This window comes from Channa argus, chromosome 12 (genome assembly GCF_033026475.1).
Source record: "Channa argus isolate prfri chromosome 12, Channa argus male v1.0, whole genome shotgun sequence".
Taxonomy (NCBI): Eukaryota; Metazoa; Chordata; class Actinopteri; order Anabantiformes; family Channidae; genus Channa; species Channa argus.
The window spans coordinates 16,279,851-16,298,042 of NC_090208.1; the positions used below are offsets into that span (position 1 = coordinate 16,279,851).

Consider the following 18,192-nt stretch of genomic DNA (forward strand, 5'->3'; position numbering starts at 1 on the left):
TGCACAAGAGAGCCTGTGTGTGTGGCTGTGTGTGTGTGTTTGTGTGTGTGTGTGTGTGCGAGAGAGAGAGAGAGAGAGAGAGAGAGAAAGAGAGAGAGAACTGATATTCCCATACTAACAACACATTCAATGATTGAATCCCAATAGTGTAAAATTATGTCTTTTCCTTTATCTCTGATGAGTTCATGCATGTAGAAATACAACTTTGGTCTAAGTGAACATTGCCAGGAAGCAGAAATCCTTTAAAAATTAAAGCACTGTACTTTCCAACAAATTCAACAATCAAATTATTTCTGTTCGGAAACCTATAACATAACTGCATATTTATTCAAAGTTGCAGAAAAAACAGACTTTGACTTTTTTTTTTTTTTTTTTAATGGACACATTTATTAGATCACAACAATATGCTCAATGTTAGGGTAACGGTTGGGGCAGCTGTAGCTCAGTTGGTATGGCAGTTGTTTAATTTACTGGTCCCTCCAAATGTCTCCTTGTGTTCTTGAACAAGACATTGAACCCCAAGTTGCTCCCAGTAAGTCAGATGAGTACCTTGCATTGCAGCCCCTACCACCGGTGTGTGAGTGTGTGGGTGAATGGCTGAATGAGATGCAATATTGTAAAGCATTTTGGATAAAAGCACTATATAAGCAGCCATTAATATTACGTTATGATGGTTAAAGTTTTAGAGTAGGTAATCCATTCTGACCAATTATGAATGTCCTCAAAACTATAAAAAGACACAATTGAGTGGATTTTTTTAATCATTGATGCTTGAGTCATTTAAATGTAACATATTGAAATAAACTATAAAGAAGTTAAAAATACCGTATGTATGTTTTTAATTGTTATTAATGGTTATTGATTACACCAAATCAGGGCATATCTCATGGCCTGGCCACGTTATTCTTAAGTGATTTTTTTTTCTAAATTAAAACACTAAGGAAAGATGTCGTTCAAGTAATTTGCATGAAATACATTGTTTCACTTTAAGAAATTACCCACAAAATTTTGGAAAGTCACCATTCACTAATTTATTTAGTAATTTACACATAAAAGTGCTCCAAATTTCGAATCAAATGATCTTCTCCACGTGGGGTATTCATATTGTAAGTGGGGCTATGAGTTCCCTACTGTTGTTCTCAAGTTGTTGTAAGATGGTGTCTTTAGAGTCACTGGCACATTAAAATTAAGAAGATGAAAATGCCTAAAAGGAGATAAAGTATTATTGCAATTGTCTTATGCTTCATTATCCAAAGACCCAAACATTACATTTCCGACACAAACAATTTATGCGGTCGTATTTGCTAGAGATCAAATACAAAGTAATTTGAGACATGACAGGTTACTGCACTTCCCCTCCAACCACAGATGGCGACACCACCCAAACAACCCCGTCCCGTGTTGATGACGAGGCCTCTCTTGTCGGCTCTCCTCAGCCTGCAGTGGAAACATTGGGCGAAGAACTTTGACCAGGGCTACTTAGCAGCCAGCTAACTAGCCATTTTCTCTTTTGTGTTCATATTTATGTGTGTAGTTTCATATGCAGAGAGATGTGGTTTATTTATTTACTGAGCTGGCTGTCGTTGGTGATCCAGATATCCTTCGTCACTCTAGCAATAGGTAGGTACATGCTCACATTCCATGCAGCTGCTAACGTGGAGCTAACATTTGGTTGCTAATGATAGCGGATCGAGTCAGCTGGACAAATTGCAACAATAAACGGCAGCGGGATTTCGTTTCATACGGAAACGAACATACGAACTCTACCCAGTGTGTTAATGATAACATGCAAATACGAACAATAAGTCTGTGTGAAAAAAAAAATAACCAAAGAAGCTGCTATAAGCTTAGCTAGCTATCGTTAGCTCATCCAGCATATGTAAAACCAAACAAAATGTTGTTTTTATGTATTAGTAATGCTAATCTATATGAATACATATTTTGTTGGATAGTACAGTATTAAAAACACTGTACCAAAGTATTATGGTGATATTTTGGCAACTTTCTAGGTCTACTTTGTGGGAACATCGAAACATTTGATGTGGAGGAAAAAATATCTAGCCATCGTTATTTTTTATTCACCTTTAATTGTTTTTTCCCCATACAAGCGATGCTTTATGAGATACCGAATCAATATGAAGCATTTGTGTCGAAAATGGTTTAATGTTTGAAATATTTGTCACAGTCAAAAATGGCGACATCTGCTGCCACATCCTTGATATTGTGTCTGCTTGGGTGGGATAAGTTTGATCCCATGAAGGAAAAGGTAGTTAAGAGTAAGTGTTTTGCTGCTATTCTTGTTATTGATTCAGTAAAGCTAGTAATATCTAATGTGATCTGAATTATTCAATAGTATCTGACATTCTGAAAGAGCATAATATGTAATATATTAGGCAGTTTGAAAGCTGGTTTGGAATTCGTGCCTAATCTTGATCCAGTTCTTTGGTTTTGACAAGAAAACTGGTTTGAGAGAGTCACCAACTTTTTGTTGTTATAGAATCAACAACCACTTATGTCAGTGCTTTATAAGTTAAAGAGAGAGAGAGACTAAATCAATCAATGAAAATTGATTAAGTTACTTGTAGTAATACTTTGAATATGTAGTTCATATACAAGTACTATAAGCTGAAGAATATTGTAATGCGTAAAATGCAGTAAAAATGAAAATGGAAAAGAGAGCTCAATGTGTGGCTTGAACCACAACCCGGGATTAAGAGTCTCAAGCTCTACCTGCTGAACTAAAACTAGTCGGGCCTTTTTCATCACTAAGGCTGAACCTGACATGCCAGCCCACTTGTAAAACACATAGTATCCACTTGTTATCCACATTTCAAAAATACCAAAAGAGCTCCACTGTTCAGCACGAACAAAATGTTACACAGCCGTTTGAGACTTTAAGCAGGGACTTGGGGCCCCAAAGTAAGCAGTGATCACAGTTTTAAAGAAAACAGAGCTAATTTAGCATCTGCCTAATCCAGTCACAGTCACAAATGTGTGGGGCCCGTCATGTTTCAATGGGAACAGAGATTTGTGAAGAAACAATTTTAGTCTGCCAATGTTACTGTTGCTGGTGAAGCAGATGCCTGCACAGATGTTTACAGTGTTGTAATGTTGTGGGTATCCATCCACCCACCCACCCACACACACACACACACACACACACCTGCCCTAATATGCTGTCCACCTTCCAACACAAGCAGTGTCAACAGTATTTTAGTTTTACTTTGCTCAGAGATTATTGTTGGCCAACAGCCTTTTAGTCCACGTTGTCATTTAATCACCTGGCCACGTAACACCAGCTACAGCTGTTGGGTGTGGCCACTGACTGAAAAACTCAGTCAGGTATACTCTTTGTTCATGTAACCTTTAGCTGTGCATTGGCTATAGAAGCAGCAGAAGAAACTATAGAAAATACACTAGATATATTTTTTCTTTATATTTTCATGCAAAGCATCTGTTTACAGTACATTTTACTGCACACATGGCTTTTCATCACCATAACACAGTTCAGTGAGACCTGGCAACTCTTTGCTAACCTGTACATGAGATATAATTTATGGTGTTACATTACGTTAACATTTAGTGATATGCTTAATGGTTTGACCAAACACAACATCAAGTGAGGTACAAAAATTAAAAAATGGAAAAAGCAAAGTGCCATAAGAAAAAAATGTTTTGTGAGATTGATGTGCCAGATGGGGTAGTGTTTTATTTTTTAATTTTTTTTAGGAGTTCAGTCTTGCTGATCATGCAGTTAGGTAACTTGTTCCTACACTGTGTAACCACTACTCTGAAGCTCTTTGCAAGAGGTCTTGATGCATGTGATTATCAAGTGCTGTTCCTTGGTGGAGTGTAATGGGTGAAAGGGATTTTAGACCTGAATAAGGGTGTACTAAAAATATTTATTGCCATAATTTACTTTATATCTTACCATGTCAATATTTATTGCCACTTATTAAATTACATTGTTTTAAACACTCAACAAAATGATGTCAATGTGCATGAGTAACCCGTGTTCCCCTTAACCCTTGCTTGATATCAGTAATACTAGGTGTTATCTTCTACCATATCAACAGGCACAGTGAAGGAAAGAAACTGAAATACATGCCCTTAAGAACCTACCAAAATGTGTCTATAAAGTACTGAAATCTGTCCAGCATTGACCTTCTTTTCATGATTCTTAATTCTTATGTAATTATTTAAAGACTGTCCAATTTAACCTAATTTTGATAAAGAGAACCATTTCATTTTCACATTTTATTTATTGAGGCAAGCTAAGAGAAATGAGGGGCAGCGTCTGCATGTTGCTGACATGAAGCTCTGTTAATGCTAGTACACAAGTGCAAGCTAGTCTTCATTGGTATCTTTTATTTCTCACTACTCTTTATTTTTGAAAGCATAAATTGCCTTTGCATGACAAACAGAAACTCATCTTTGAGCCTTTCTTCTGTGACCATGACTTTCTCAGCTCCTCGCATACATGTTTTGATTAGTTTGATTAGTTGCCCGCTTTTTCTTGGCTGCATCTTTTGATTAACTTACTAAAATGGATTAAAATTTAAGTAATTATCTCTTGCTTTGCCATGGATGTTGACTTGGCAAAGGTTATCCGTAGCTTTTTGGGAGCTGACTGATACATCCTTAGTTTTAAGTAAAAACCATCAATCAACCATTCAAAGCTTTTAAATCCATACTGACAAAAACCTATACATTTGACAAAATAAGTGGTATTAAACATGAATTAAATTTTGTTGTAAAGATGTATACCAACAAAGCTCTATTTAGTTATGTGTACAGTACAAAAAATACAAGAGTTTAGTGCCTCTTATAAATTATATTGTTAGTAGTGCTTTCTAAACTATTGTATTGTGGCAAATTGAAAAAAGCTTGAATGGCACATCCTTACTACTGTCATGTACCTGTCATGATCATTTGCCTGCCCTATTGTTGAAGTCTAACCACAATGTCAAATGCAGTCTAGTTATGTTTTTTTTTTCTGACTTTATCACCCTATCTTTTTTTCATTCAGCTGCTGGCCTGTACTACTTGGCAGAACTAATTGAAGAATACACAGTAGCCACCAGTCGGATAATAAAGTACATGATACTGGTAAGACAGAAGATAAACTGTAGAATTTTTTTTTTCTCTTGGCTTGTGCGCTTGTTCTCAAGAATATAATGTAGAAATATTTTTAACTTCTGGGGAGTCAAACTGCATTTTCACTTTTTGTCCAGTTCTCAACAGGTGTGCTGGCAGGTCTCTATTTTTTTGAAGGCTTCCCATTGTTGATGGTGGGAGTCGGTCTCTTCACCAACCTTGTCTACTTTGGCCTCTTGCAGACCTTCCCTTACATATTGCTGAGCTCCCCCAACTTTATCCTATCCTGTGGTGAGTAGGACACACATTGGATTCTTTAGTGGTTTCTTTTTTTATAAAATTCATGTAGTTATTTGTGAAAAAACTAAAAATCGTATAGTGAATAATTTGTCATTAATCAGTTTAGTCAATAAATATTATTTATCAGGGATGTCAATCTCTCCCCCCCCCAAACTATTTAATACATATCCCGATACATGGGCCACAATTTTCAACCGATGCAGCCATATAATTGACCCCTGTATATCTGACAAGCTGTCTTTATTTTGCAGTTTTAGTAGTGGTGAACCATTACATGGCTTTCCAGTACTTTGCACAAGAATATTATCCATTTTCAGAGGTAATCTCATTTCAGATTTCTGATAAAGTATGAGAATTTTTCTGAACAGCCATATACTGCTTTTATAAACTGAGGTCAAATTTTCAACCTTTACATTTCCTCTGATAAAAATCACTTTCTACTTTTTCTCGTTGGCTTTAGGTGCTGGCATACTTCACCATTTGCCTGTGGGTAATCCCCTTTTCCTTCTTTGTGTCGCTATCAGCGGGGGAAAATGTGCTGCCATCCACCGTGCAGCAAGGAGGTAAGTGAAATAAATACTTTTTTTTTTCTTGAGTTTAAGGTTATTTTTGATTAGAGAATTAACAATTGAGTAGGCCATAGCCCTTTTGTGTGTTATTGGGTTATATATTTAAATCACGTTCTTCAGGGGTTGGGAGCTCATTTTAAAACACATAGAATCAAACAAAATAATAAGTGATCAAATCAGATTTAGCCCTTGAACTGTTATTATCTAGGCTCGCTCAGTCAGTAGATCAGGAGACCATTAACTTCACGTGTGGTGGGTTTGAGCCCTGTGATGATGCAATCTTTTTTTTATTTTTTTCAAATCAGCAATCCCCTGCTAGTTCAGTCAGCAGAGCATGAGACTTTTAATCTTAGGGTTGTGTGTTCAAGCCCGCATTGAATATGTTACTTTATCTCACTCACCCTGTGTGATTTCATTTTAACATATTGCAACTATATCTGAACCTATATTTTACATTACTAGCAGCAGCCTATTAAACCATATCACAGTAGTAAATTCCATTTCTATAGACTTAAGCCTCCTGAAACTCTGCACAAGATAGGTTGGTGTTGAGAATACAATGTGTTATTGATAACAGTTGCTCTTCTTTCCTTTTAGATGATGTGGTATCTAATTACTTCACCAAGGGCAAAAGGGGGAAGAGGTCAGGGATTCTCCTTGTGTTCTCTTTCCTGAAGGAGGCAGTGCTGCCCAGTCGACAGAAAATGTACTGAGGAATTTAGACTCGAGGTGCAGCATTAGTAGTTGGGGATTTAGGAGTGTGTGTATGTGCTGGAGATTAAGGGGGAGGAGAAATTGTTTCTGGATGGGACTTGACAGAGTCAACTGGCCAAAAGTGGAAGAAGAGCACACAAAGTGGACAGAACAGAGACTCCTGCTGGACGAGCTGACAAGTTTACAAGGGCCATATTTGTCTGTATTTTTGTCATTCAGTCCATGTATACTGACTGCCAACAACATCTACTAGAGACCTCACAGAGTGGATTGTGTCTGTAGCTGCTTTCTTTTTGTCATGTCAGACTTCCCCATTTCTAAGCTTTTTGTTTAAAACGTGCACGGTTTTAAATGAACAACTATCAAATACTAGTATATGTTGACATTGGCAGATAAATCAATATCAATATTTCTCACACTTTAACAAAGTAACACGAAGACAGGTGAGGAGACAATGTATCACTAGTAACAGGGTAGTTTGGAGATTGACAGATTAAAAGCACTTTCTGGTTTAATCTTTTGAGTCCAACATTGGCTTTTGCTGTGAAATGATCTTGTAAAGGCTGAAAGGGGATAAAAAGCTGCAGGAAAAAAGCTGACAATTGCCACAGAAGCAATTATTAATGTGGCGTAAGATGATAAGTAGCTTTCTGTAGATGTAAGGCATCATTTTCTGCCAGATGAAGATGTTCTATTCTCATTATAGGTATAACATCATGTAAATACTCAAATTGATGATCAGAGGTTAATTAAATCAGCTTTTGAGGAATTGTTTTTTCCAGTTAACTTGAGCTATGCTTGAGCTAATAGACAAACTATCTGACACTCTTCAGTCATTGACTTTTGGCCATTAAAAACAATGCAGTTTAAGATATTTTGATTACTTTTTTCAAATATTCCATATTCATTAATCACCAGCATTGTAGTCTGCAACTCCCTTTTTTTAAAAAGAATTTTTACGAATTCACTGTAAGAATGAAGAGATTTTTGTATGTTGATTGTTGAGAAACCCAACATCAAAGACAAATGAAAACGCTGCTTAAAAATTGAACCTGTGCAGTGACTCCCGTAAGTTAACGGTTGCTGGGGACAAAAGCTGCTCAAAGTGGTTTGATGAAAGTACTATTAAGGAGGCCCAAATTCTTTTTACCAATTACTGAGTGTGATTTATTGTAGGCTGGTATGCACGCAACTGTATAATAAAAGATTTTGCTGAAGTAACTTGCAGATTAAATGAGTATTCACAGACTGATGTTCTAGGAAATAAAGGAAAAATAGAGGTGCAGAATTAAATTGGGTTAGTGCACTCAATCAGTAATAAATTATATTTGTAGAACAATGGATTTTCCAACTCAAGTCACACTCAACTCCACTGCATCAAAAATATGTGTGCACGTGTGTATGTGCCAGACTGTCTGGATGGTGTTATGATATCTACGTCCCATGTAGCTTGGTCATAGTAGATGCTCCAGGTCGAGGCTAGTGTGCACTTTGACCCCCACTGAGGTGTGAAGTGCTTCACGAAGTAAAGGAAAACCACCACACACCCTTAGCTGACAGACCACAGCTCACAGTCACACACATGCTGTTGACAAGTCCTCACCTGGATCCTATGTGACAGATGACCCATTTTACTGAGGTTTTCTCACCTTTCGCTCACCCTTCTGTTCACCCTGATACTGGAGCTATAGTGTCTGAAGTGTGTGGCATTTTTAATTTTGTCACTTTGAGCTGAAGTTGTTGAATGTCTTGATGTTTTGTTATGCCTGGCTTCTGTATGATACCTTTTTTCCTCAATGAAACCCTTTATAAAACTTAACATATATGACATATTAATTTCCATGTCATCTGATAGGAAATCTACAAAGTGGTTAAATCTTTAAATTAGTTGATGTCCTTCCCAACTACATACTGAAATATGTAAAAATATAATCAAAGGTTTAAGGCCGTCTACCTATTTCAGGTCTAGTTGAAGCTCCAGTACTGTGCCGGATGCTCAGTAGTGTCCAGGTTCCAGCACCTCAACCAGGTGCATAGCTACCTCTGTCCAGGGGGAAGTAATCCGGCCCTGTGGCAACCCTTGATGCTGCACTGCTAAGATGCTCTGTGGCTTAAAGTCCTGAGGCAACGTGATCCGGGGAGGGAAAGCTCTGGGGAAAAACACCCTCTCAAGGATATCCAGTGGCAGGTCAGGGGCGGCACGAGGTGTGCTGTCCCACTCGGTTGTATACTTGGCCTGCCTGCTGCTGCTTCCCCTCCATACTGTGACACAGTCTCGGAGGTCTGGCTCTGCAGGGGATTTTACCTGCTGGAGGCCCGTGTAGATGGCCCAAGGCTTCAACGCTGGTTGCCCTGGTTGGCGCTCAACCCGAATCTTGTCATATTTTAGATCTGAGCTGTCCTGATGTGATAAGAGACAATGGCTATGGTACTGACTAACCTGGACTCTGGAAGACAAATCCTTTATGACTGGAATTCCTTTCTTTTTTGCCCACTCTGCCACTATCTTATTGCTGTCTACAAGTGCCTGAAATCACATGGATAGGGCAGGAGATAATTTCTGCATAGCCAGAATCATAAATACTGACTGGTGTTACACTGAGAAAAAGAGGCAATTTATGAGGTATGCTGGAATTTTGCATTAGATAATTTCCACAACATACTAACCTTTTTGTTAAGATTATTCACTTTTGCCATGTCCACAAGATCCCCGTATGATGCTAAAACCCTTTTTCTCTCCTCCATTTCTTTGCTTTTCTCTGCCATCCACATGCAGTTTTTCAGATACCTACACACATGCAGGAAGTCTTAGAAAAATACTTTATATCAGCAGAACTTTCATTTTCAAGTTTTACTTTGTTACCTCGCTATTTTCCTATGGCACCAGACACGGGCCAAATCCAGAGGTGTATGTCCCATTTGGTCCTTTGCCAGTACATCTGCACCAGCTTGCACGAGCATCTCTGTGCATTCAAAGAGGCCTTCAGAAGCAGCTATGTGCAATGGGCTAAGCCCTAAGTCCGTGGTACTGGTAATAATGATAGAAAAGAAATTTGAGTCTTTTGTGGCTGTTGACAACATCATCATCACCATCACAGAAGATGACCCTGCATGAAATACTCTTACGTGTTAACGTCAGCTCTATTCTCTAGCAGATATCTGAGACAAGAGGATGTGTTTGGTGAGCTCCAGAAGGACAGAACCATGTGAATGGGCCTATGACCCTGGGAATCAACATGGTCAAGGCACCCCACCCCAGACTCCACTAGGAGCTGAATAGTAGACAACTGGCCATACAGGCAAGCCATATGGAGCGCTGTCAGTCCCTTGAGAATGAAACACAAACATAAACTTCACCTTATGTCAGATGCTGTAATTCTTGATAGTTACACCCATGACAAAAAGTCATCAACTGGACAAAAATGCAGCAGCCTGCAAGATCTAAGATATTTGTACATCCCTTCTATTTCAGTGCACTGGGTACCATTTCAGATGCAGAGGTATTGGTTTAAATGTTTTCTCTTAGTGGTTTGATGCCTCCTGGATTACAGGGGGCTGTGGCTCCTAGTGGGTCAGGCCAGAACCTTGCGCGGCAGCTGTTGTCATTGCTGTGTTAGTGCGCGTGTGAATGGGTGAATGAGACACAATTGTAAATGCTTTGGGAACCAAGACAGTAGAAAAGTGCTGACCATTTACCAGCCCTCTACTTCAAACATAAAAGTAGGCTACTGCAGTACATCCCTATCAGCATAATACAGTCTACTACACGAGGAATAGTAGCTACTAAGCAAGCATTTTAGGCACTTTACATGTTTGGAGTCTTAACCATAACAGAGGTTTCTGAGCCTTTGTCCATTGTATTTCTCTGGTAATGTTTGATCCTACCTTTTTGTTTAGTCTGGGCTCTAACTGCTCAATGTACCAGGCATCAACTGCTGGGCGATGCTCCAGGGGAGGACTGAGGGGAATATTCCTGCGAGATATAAACATACTGAAAGTAGATTTTATGTATGTATATACATATGGATATGTATGTATGTACATAAATATAATATGGGTTTATTTAATGCAGGAGAGAGATGTAAGAGCTTCGCTTACTTATCTATACCTAAACATTTTTATAACGTTAAACTAAAGCCTCTCTTATAGTTGCAACGTCATAACTTCGTGGACGTTAGTTTTCAGTAAATGATTGCAGCGTTAAACGTGACACATAGCGGCATAAATTAAAGTGCTCAAAGTAGAATAGCTAGCTTGACCGCAGTATTAAAAAAACACATATGGCAAGACACAGATTTTAATATTTAATATTATTCACCAGTTTTTACGTCTCCCACGTCTCCGGTTGCTGGGTTTGTTGACGGGTTCCATGGTTGCTATGGAAATGTGGTAACTAGGTGACGGACCACAATTTACGATAACTCGCCTTATCAGTAAAACTTTTTGCTGCAGTATTCAGATCATCTAGCTACTTTAAAAAGGTATCAAAACCACCACCACGTAAATATGTTGTTATATGTGTTATGTTTTTAATGACACCTATAATGTAGCACTTTAATTTAATTTAAGGTCATGCATGTTGGTTTGTAAAATCGCAATCTGTAAAGTAACGACAAGTGTATCTGTCTAATAATGCAGTTTGGAAAAAAGTATAAAGTGTCATATAATGCAAATGCTAAAATACCTCAAAACCTGTATTTAATCACAGTACACCTACTTCTGTAAATATACTCACGTTATGTTTTATATTCTGCTGTGGTTAAATATATATCTTTTACGTGAGTTTTTTTTACATGGGTATTACTTTTACTTTACTAAATGTAGAGAAAATGTACTATAATTTACTTTACATTACTTTAAAACGGTAATTTTCAATTAATTAGCATAAGGTTCCTAATAAAAAACATAGTGGGCTAATAAAGACTGTTGTATAATTATAGAGTGATTAACATTTACTCCAACTTTACAAGCACCTAAAATTGGGCAACATATATTACATTTTTTCGTCTTTGAAAGTGTGTTAATACTTTATAGCACAATTGTAAAATGAGTTCTTAAAAACACTTTCTCTTTTTTACACATTTAGTTTTACTGCTGTATAGCTACATGTCCTTTTACAATATTTTTGTTAATAACTCAAGGATAACCTTTTGAAAATAAGTTGGTTAAATAATTTCGATTTTTGTTAAAGGAATTTCTCAGAAATATGTCCTTCTCTCATTGAATCTGTACATGCAGTCACTAGGCCTGAATATTTTAGGATGCATCACAGTCAATTGGGTTTAAAATTTGAGCACATTGCTACTTAAAGTGAATTATGGAGTGTGTAACGGTAAATGTGTAAATGCAATTTAAAAGAGACAAGGTAGAGCATTTGAGACAAGTAAATTTCTTTGTTTTGGTATGACCCTTATGTCAATCAGTGGCTGCACTGATGATCAAAGGAAAATGAAAAAAGAGCATAAACTGCAGACATAGAAACTAGATATATAAATATCTTTATTCAGCAAGCTAACAGTATCAGAATATATTTTGTAGTATTAGCCTTTATCAGCATGTAACAGCTAACTTCTTCTTGCATCTCTTGACTAAAACTGAAGACAAAAGCTAATTTCCTTATACAGGATATTGGACATGTGTAATTTATGAGCCAGCTTGTGAAAGATACAAACAAATGAGTGAAACACAGCAGAAATAAGTACATCCACCCTCCCATGTAGAGCAACTCTCCCATCATACATCCCTGTTGTACCAGTATTGATGGTGTATTAGCATTGGCTGCTCTCACTTTGAATAGTCATACCAATGCTGTGGAAGTGACCTGCTGCCACATGTGAGGCCAATATAAATTGGAAGTTATATTCTTTGTGTTTATGTGGGACTGAGACCTCCATTGGTAGCAGACATTTACAGCTATAGACTAGTTAGACCTCAGTTTCTCTACTCATTAGTTTGTGTCTCTTACTGTACATTAAAGCTGTGGTTTCCAACAACTTAAGTTTCCTCCTATAAATCAAACCATAAATGCTTCTATTTTACTTAATGGACTGAATTTCAATGTTGCAGACTGTTTTTTCCTTCCACTGTTTATAACTTGTAACTTTACCTTACTCTGTCTGTCAAAGTGATCTGATGGCAATGGAGGCTCAAGGTCAGGACACAGATCCATGGCTTCCTGTGTGCTGAAAGAGTTAGCACATGCAAACCCATTGTGTATGTGAAGTGTATATGGGTTAAGACAAACAGCACAGCCCTGCTGAAGCCTCAGCGGCTTCCTTTGACCTAGGGCACATGTCATAGAGGTTGTACAAAGCCTTTAGTGTAGAGCTCTGTCATGTTTGACTTTCAGCTCAAGTCCCTGGACAACGACCCCCGACATGACCCCTTTCTTCTGACAGCTGAGTGTGACTGTCAAATGCAGCCTGTATGGGGATGTTTACTCTTTACAGCCTCCAACGTCTTAAAAGCTTTCCTATGTATGATGTTCTGCAGCTCAATTAGCAGGCAACCTAGATTAGAGCAACTGTTAATGTGTGTGTTGTGACTCTAAGGTCAAAGATATGCCTTCTAAATTTCTCCTCCCTACTCTCAAATGCTTATGACATTAAAAAAATACAAAGAAACTTGTTCGTGCACATGTACACACATGCCAGTGTGAATGCTTGCATTAGCTACAGCACATCCAGTTTGTGCAGAGCAGATTAGCAAAAGGCCGATCAGAGCCGTCTAAACCTACTTAGGGTGAGGAGGAAAATGAGATCATGTCCCAGCAGCCTCCCAGCAAACCGTCCCATTGGTCCATTACATCACCAAATCACATCCAATCTGTTTTTATTGGTGATACAATATGAGCTTCAGCTTAGCTAGTGGCACTAAGCCAGTGTGCTATCAGCTCTGCAGTCACATACTCGGGATTGCTTGCATAAATAATTGTTGTCAACTTTTCCCCTTACTATGTATTAAAATCTTAGCAATCAACTGATTTTTAAAATGACTGTTTGGCATTGTATCCTTCCAAAGGGCCGATAGACTACAATAAAAGGGAATGTGAATTAGATTAGATGCAATAAAAATGTCTCACTTTGGGTCTTTGGCTTTACCTTCAGTTTTTTGCTGCTTTGTGGATTTTGAAAGATGTTGTGACCCTTTGCTTTGATGAAGCACTGCCATCTTTAAAAAGTTACCACTATGCGGGTGCTGAAAAGTTGTATAAAGGAGAAGAGTTAGAATGAAATTTTAAAAAAGTAAAAGAGAGAAAACATAGAGAATGATAAGGTTGGAGGATTAGATACCAGAGCGAACACACACCCTCAATGTACTTTTATATTTAATGAGCCACCTTACAAGCACCCTGTGCTCCACGAACTCCTGAACTCTGCTTGTGTAAGTGCGCCGATGCCCTCACTTTCCTCCTTCTCTCCTCTCATGCTCCTTTCCCCTCCCACTTCCTGAGTGCTCCTCCCTCTTTTGCTTCCACATCTCTCTGTCTTTTACTTCATCTCTTAGCTCCTCCTATCATGTTCTTCTTTTTTTCCTCCTCCTCCTCCTGCTCTCTCCCTTTCTCTCTCCGTGCCTCATGCTCAACCATGCAGCAGTGCACTAATGCACCATGGCACATTCTGCAGCTCCAAGTCACAATGCGACCGGGCTTTGCGCAGTGACCGCACGGCGACCTCCCTCAGCATCGCTGCACTCAGGCACTGTGCTGTGGCAGAGCCTGGTTAGAACGAGGATGGAAATCAAATGACAGTGAGATGAGGAAAGATATGAGTAGAGAAAGGCAGAAACACCCTGAGATCCTCTTCTGGAAGACATTTTTGTGCCACACATAAATTAACACACCATATGCTTACTTCTCCCAGTCATCTCAATCCTCTGGACGTTCAGGTTATGTCAGCAATCATTGAAGGTGTCACGGTGCAGATGTGAAGAACAGAAAGTTAATCTGTTGCTGCTGCAGGGGTTTCATATCCTTTTTTTACTCTACTTTCCTTATGTCAGACCCTGCTTCTTCATGCCTGAGATCCTGACATGAGACATTGTGCCATCACACCTTCCCATGATCCTCAGCTTTTTTCCCACATGCCTTAGACACATTTTTCTCAATCCTCACAGTTCAGCAGAAATGACCCGAGGGAAGGAGAGGGAGATAAAAGGATTGGGAAAGTGAGAAAAAGAGTGCGGGTGGCTTAAAGGTCAACGCTAAGAAGGTAGAGGGGAAATGAAACGAGGAGCTACAGGAATTGAGGTGTGTGTGTGTATTTGCTTATGAATGAGAGGAGAGAGTAAGTCTCAAACTGGCTCATGGCAGACCTGTCCAGTTTTATTTATTTGTAGGTCATGATTATTCTTAAGAAGGCAGCCTGTGCCCCCCTCCCTAAAACTTAGCAGGATTCTGTTGGTTGTCAAATCTTTCATCCCGGCCTGCCATAGGCTGTAATTTTTCCACTAGTCTTAACATTACAAGTGAAATCTAATTTTGTGTAAGTCACATGATTAACTGCCTCAACTATCCTGGAAAAGTTAGAACTAACATAACACACAATATTGTATTAATAAGTCTTACCTTCTGTTTCTGTAAAGCATGTCACAGATTTTGAGATGCCCCCATATGAGCAACAAACTGAACTGTGGAGCAAAAATAAAGAGGTAGCTACTGAATAAAGCAGCAGCTATTACTGTAGGTTGTGACAAAATGAGAGTGGAGAGAAGGAATGCATATTTCTCATTTTGCTACTCTAAAAATGCTTAATAACTTTTTGTTTGTTTTTTGTTTTCATTTCACTTTTCAGCATGTAGTACTTTCTACTTTGGAACTGCAAAATGTGTCAAGATTAAACTGTATAACGATTGAGGAGTGGGCTGCTAAATCACTTGTTTTATAGTCTTTAGACCCAGGTGTCTTTCATCAGATTTTGCATAACTTCTTTTGAAACCAAAAAAGGCTGCAGTAAAATGACAGATTCACCTGAAACAGAGTGGAGACGAAAAATGGTCATGAGACTGTTCTAATTAACAACATGTAAAACCACTATATAAATACTCATTGTTTCCTAAACATTAAGTTTTAGGACAGAATGCGTGAAAAGTAGCTGACAGTCACATGCAATTGAACATAATACACAACTTTATTGTATACCATGTCTTAAACCATTACTGTGAGTGGGTTCAAGAGGACCCTGAACACATAGTGAGGATGTCCTTCTTTTTTCCACATGAACCTTGTGGACTTTTCTGTGACCTGCGTTTTCTGGTGCAGCTGCTGTGTGAACTCACACTCTGGATGTGTGTAAAGCTGCAAAGACCAACCACTCAGCAAGACCATTAGCAAGGTCAGATTTACATGTACTTCATCCATCCTTCCCTGTCAGCATTTTACACTTCCATAGCAGTTGCAAAATGAGCTGCACATGAGCATAAAGCTTTAAAACCAAAACATAAAACACACCACTAGAAATCACACTACATTCAGTAACTACATGCAGTCACATACGTGTGATATATGTGCTACATGTGTGTGATTACTATCTCTTAAACAGTGTACAGGGTTTCCACGAACTCTCTGCCCTTTTTCTACTATGCTATCCTCCTCTATCCAGGTCACAGAGCATTGCAAGTCCTGGTTCATCAGCAGGGCGCCGCTCCACAAAACCCGCTGTTCCCGTGACACACATCCTTATCGTATCCATATAACATTGTGTGGGTTCAGATAACATGACGTAAAATGTAAATGCCATTTTGATAGTGATACCACAACAGCTTCGGGAGAGTGAGTCATTTCATGATGTGGACATACTTTGCCCTGACGAACAGGAAAAGAAACACGTACACTCTCTCTCTCTCTCTCTCTCTCTCTCTCTCTCTCTCTTTCTCTCTCTCTCTCTCTCTCTCGCTCTCTCTCTCTCTCACACACACACACACACACACACACACACACACACACACACACACACACACACACACACACACACACACACACACAAACGGTGTTTTTACCTGGGTTTTTTTTTTATATCTATGCAATTAAAGTGCTTCTATTTTGCTCATTTTATTAAGCCAGCAAGCTGGAATTAAGCCAAAATCAACACAATGATGGGAGAGCAGGGTGTGGGAGATTTGTCTTAGAGATAGATGGATGGATGGATAGATGGATAGATGGATAGATGGATAGATGGATAGACAGCTGATCTGATGAACAACAGTGTCCTTACAGCCGCTAGAGACATGCAGTGCAGCAGCCACAATCATCTAATTACCACCCTAAATAATTCAGCAGGATGGCAGCTACATGCAGAAACAGTGAAATCCATTTGGACCGACAAGACTAAAAGGATGAAGTCTCAAACCCTGTGTATGACATGTTGATCACTGTATTATTGATGCTGGATATGCCGAGTGTTTTATGAAGCCCATCTGAAAACTGGAATAGACCTAAACTTAACCCCAAAGATTTTATATTTCATAATGCACATGTAATTCAAAACAAATGCCACAAGGTTGATATAACTAATTAAAACCTGTTGTTTATAATGCATTTCAGAGCTATAAAAAGAACCATAGTTCGGACAAGTAAATATGTAGCTTTGTTTTTCGGTTTGACAGCAAGCATTTTTGACATTATCAGGTTGATTATAAAAAGGGTTCATAAGTTTAAGAGGTTGGGGAGGAAATCCCCTTTCAGCAAATGTAAAAATCACCAGAGTTGAATTTAAAATGCTGTTACAGTTTGAGGCTGCTTAACAAGGACACAAAGTTCAAACTAAGTTCTAGCAGTAAATAAAAAACTTTACCCTAAACACTAATTCAAATGAAATCCAGAGAATTTAACAAGTGACAACGCAAATTATCTGTCCTGTCAGACTCGTTATTTTTTATGCACATGTCTTTATGGTGTTTTGATTCTGTTGTGCTGAGAAAGATGGAAAAAGTAAGATTTTCATTGCATGGTGTAAGCTGTCTTTGCTATGCTTATGTCAATAAACATCTTGAATCTTGAATTAGTTATAAGGAGAGGCCCATAATTGCTGAACTGAAAACATGAATTAACTAAATTTTGTGATTGTTTACGGTGATTTTAAGTTATTAATTTTTTTTCTACCGTAAAGTGGCAAAGCCAAAAACCTTTAATATTGTTAAGGCAACCTATTTTTATCTCTAGATGCTCCTTAAACTGAATTAAATTTCTTTACATCTACTTTTTTGGTAAAAATATCCACTCCGAAGTAACACATTTTCTGACAAATGACAGAATTTGTCAACTCCTGTTTTTTTCAGCAGTGTTTTGGATGCGTTTGCCTGTTTGTGGAAAATATTTGATACAGTTCTGATGCAAGACCTGCGGGGAACTGTGCTCACGAACTATTTGCTTTCTGTGTTAGTCTGTCATTCGGCATAGGACAGCTGGCATTCTGCAATACTGCAAACGTTTCTCAGCTGAAAGACCTTAACACTTCTCATACAGAGTAGGGTAATTGTTGTCTGTGGGCACATCACTATAAAAGACGTGTTTCAA

At 38.5% G+C, this 18,192-nt stretch overlaps 2 protein-coding genes across 3 annotated transcripts; one reads left to right on the forward strand and one right to left on the reverse strand.

Annotated features, from left to right (window-relative positions):
- The first annotated feature begins 1,416 nt into the window (after nucleotides 1–1,416).
- Nucleotides 1,417–6,946, forward strand: tex261 (testis expressed 261). 2 transcript variants are annotated; one of them, XM_067524228.1, is made up of 7 exons: nucleotides 1,442–1,620; nucleotides 2,186–2,276; nucleotides 5,030–5,109; nucleotides 5,235–5,388; nucleotides 5,649–5,716; nucleotides 5,858–5,960; nucleotides 6,564–6,946. In XM_067524228.1, the coding sequence occupies exons 2-7, from the start codon at nucleotides 2,192–2,194 to the stop codon at nucleotides 6,677–6,679; spliced, it is 606 nt and encodes a 201-aa protein (XP_067380329.1). In that variant the 5' UTR covers nucleotides 1,442–1,620; nucleotides 2,186–2,191; the 3' UTR covers nucleotides 6,680–6,946. The 2 variants fall into 2 exon arrangements, with proteins under 2 accessions (XP_067380331.1, XP_067380329.1); XM_067524230.1 differs by lacking the exon at nucleotides 2,186–2,276 and having other exon boundaries at nucleotides 1,417–1,620.
- Nucleotides 6,947–8,629: 1,683 nt separating this feature from the next.
- On the reverse strand, nucleotides 8,630–11,051 carry ankrd53 (ankyrin repeat domain 53). The gene is made up of 6 exons (XM_067524231.1): nucleotides 10,999–11,051; nucleotides 10,566–10,653; nucleotides 9,807–10,006; nucleotides 9,544–9,708; nucleotides 9,348–9,468; nucleotides 8,630–9,207 (listed from the first exon to the last, which is right to left on the reverse strand). The coding sequence occupies exons 1-6, from the start codon at nucleotides 11,049–11,051 to the stop codon at nucleotides 8,677–8,679; spliced, it is 1,158 nt and encodes a 385-aa protein (XP_067380332.1). The 3' UTR covers nucleotides 8,630–8,676.
- Between the last annotated feature and the right edge of the window lie 7,141 nt (nucleotides 11,052–18,192).

What these genes read in the sequence shown, in the direction of transcription:
- tex261 (XM_067524228.1), top strand. Translation starts at nt 2,192, where the DNA reads ATGGCGACATCTGCTGCCACATCCTTGATATTGTGTCTGCTTGGGTGG. An exon ending in GAAGGAAAAGGTAGTTAAGA is followed by an intron (nt 2,277 to 5,029) that starts GTAAGTGTTTTG and finishes TTTTTCATTCAG; the next exon opens with CTGCTGGCCTGTACTACTTG. An exon ending in AATATTATCCATTTTCAGAG is followed by an intron (nt 5,717 to 5,857) that starts GTAATCTCATTT and finishes CGTTGGCTTTAG; the next exon opens with GTGCTGGCATACTTCACCAT.
- ankrd53 (XM_067524231.1), bottom strand. Translation starts at nt 11,051, where the DNA reads ATGGAACCCGTCAACAAACCCAGCAACCGGAGACGTGGGAGACGTAAA. An exon ending in CGTGGGAGACGTAAAAACTG is followed by an intron (nt 10,654 to 10,998) that starts GTGAATAATATT and finishes TATATCTCGCAG; the next exon opens with GAATATTCCCCTCAGTCCTC. An exon ending in TGAATAATCTTAACAAAAAG is followed by an intron (nt 9,208 to 9,347) that starts GTTAGTATGTTG and finishes ATGTGATTTCAG; the next exon opens with GCACTTGTAGACAGCAATAA.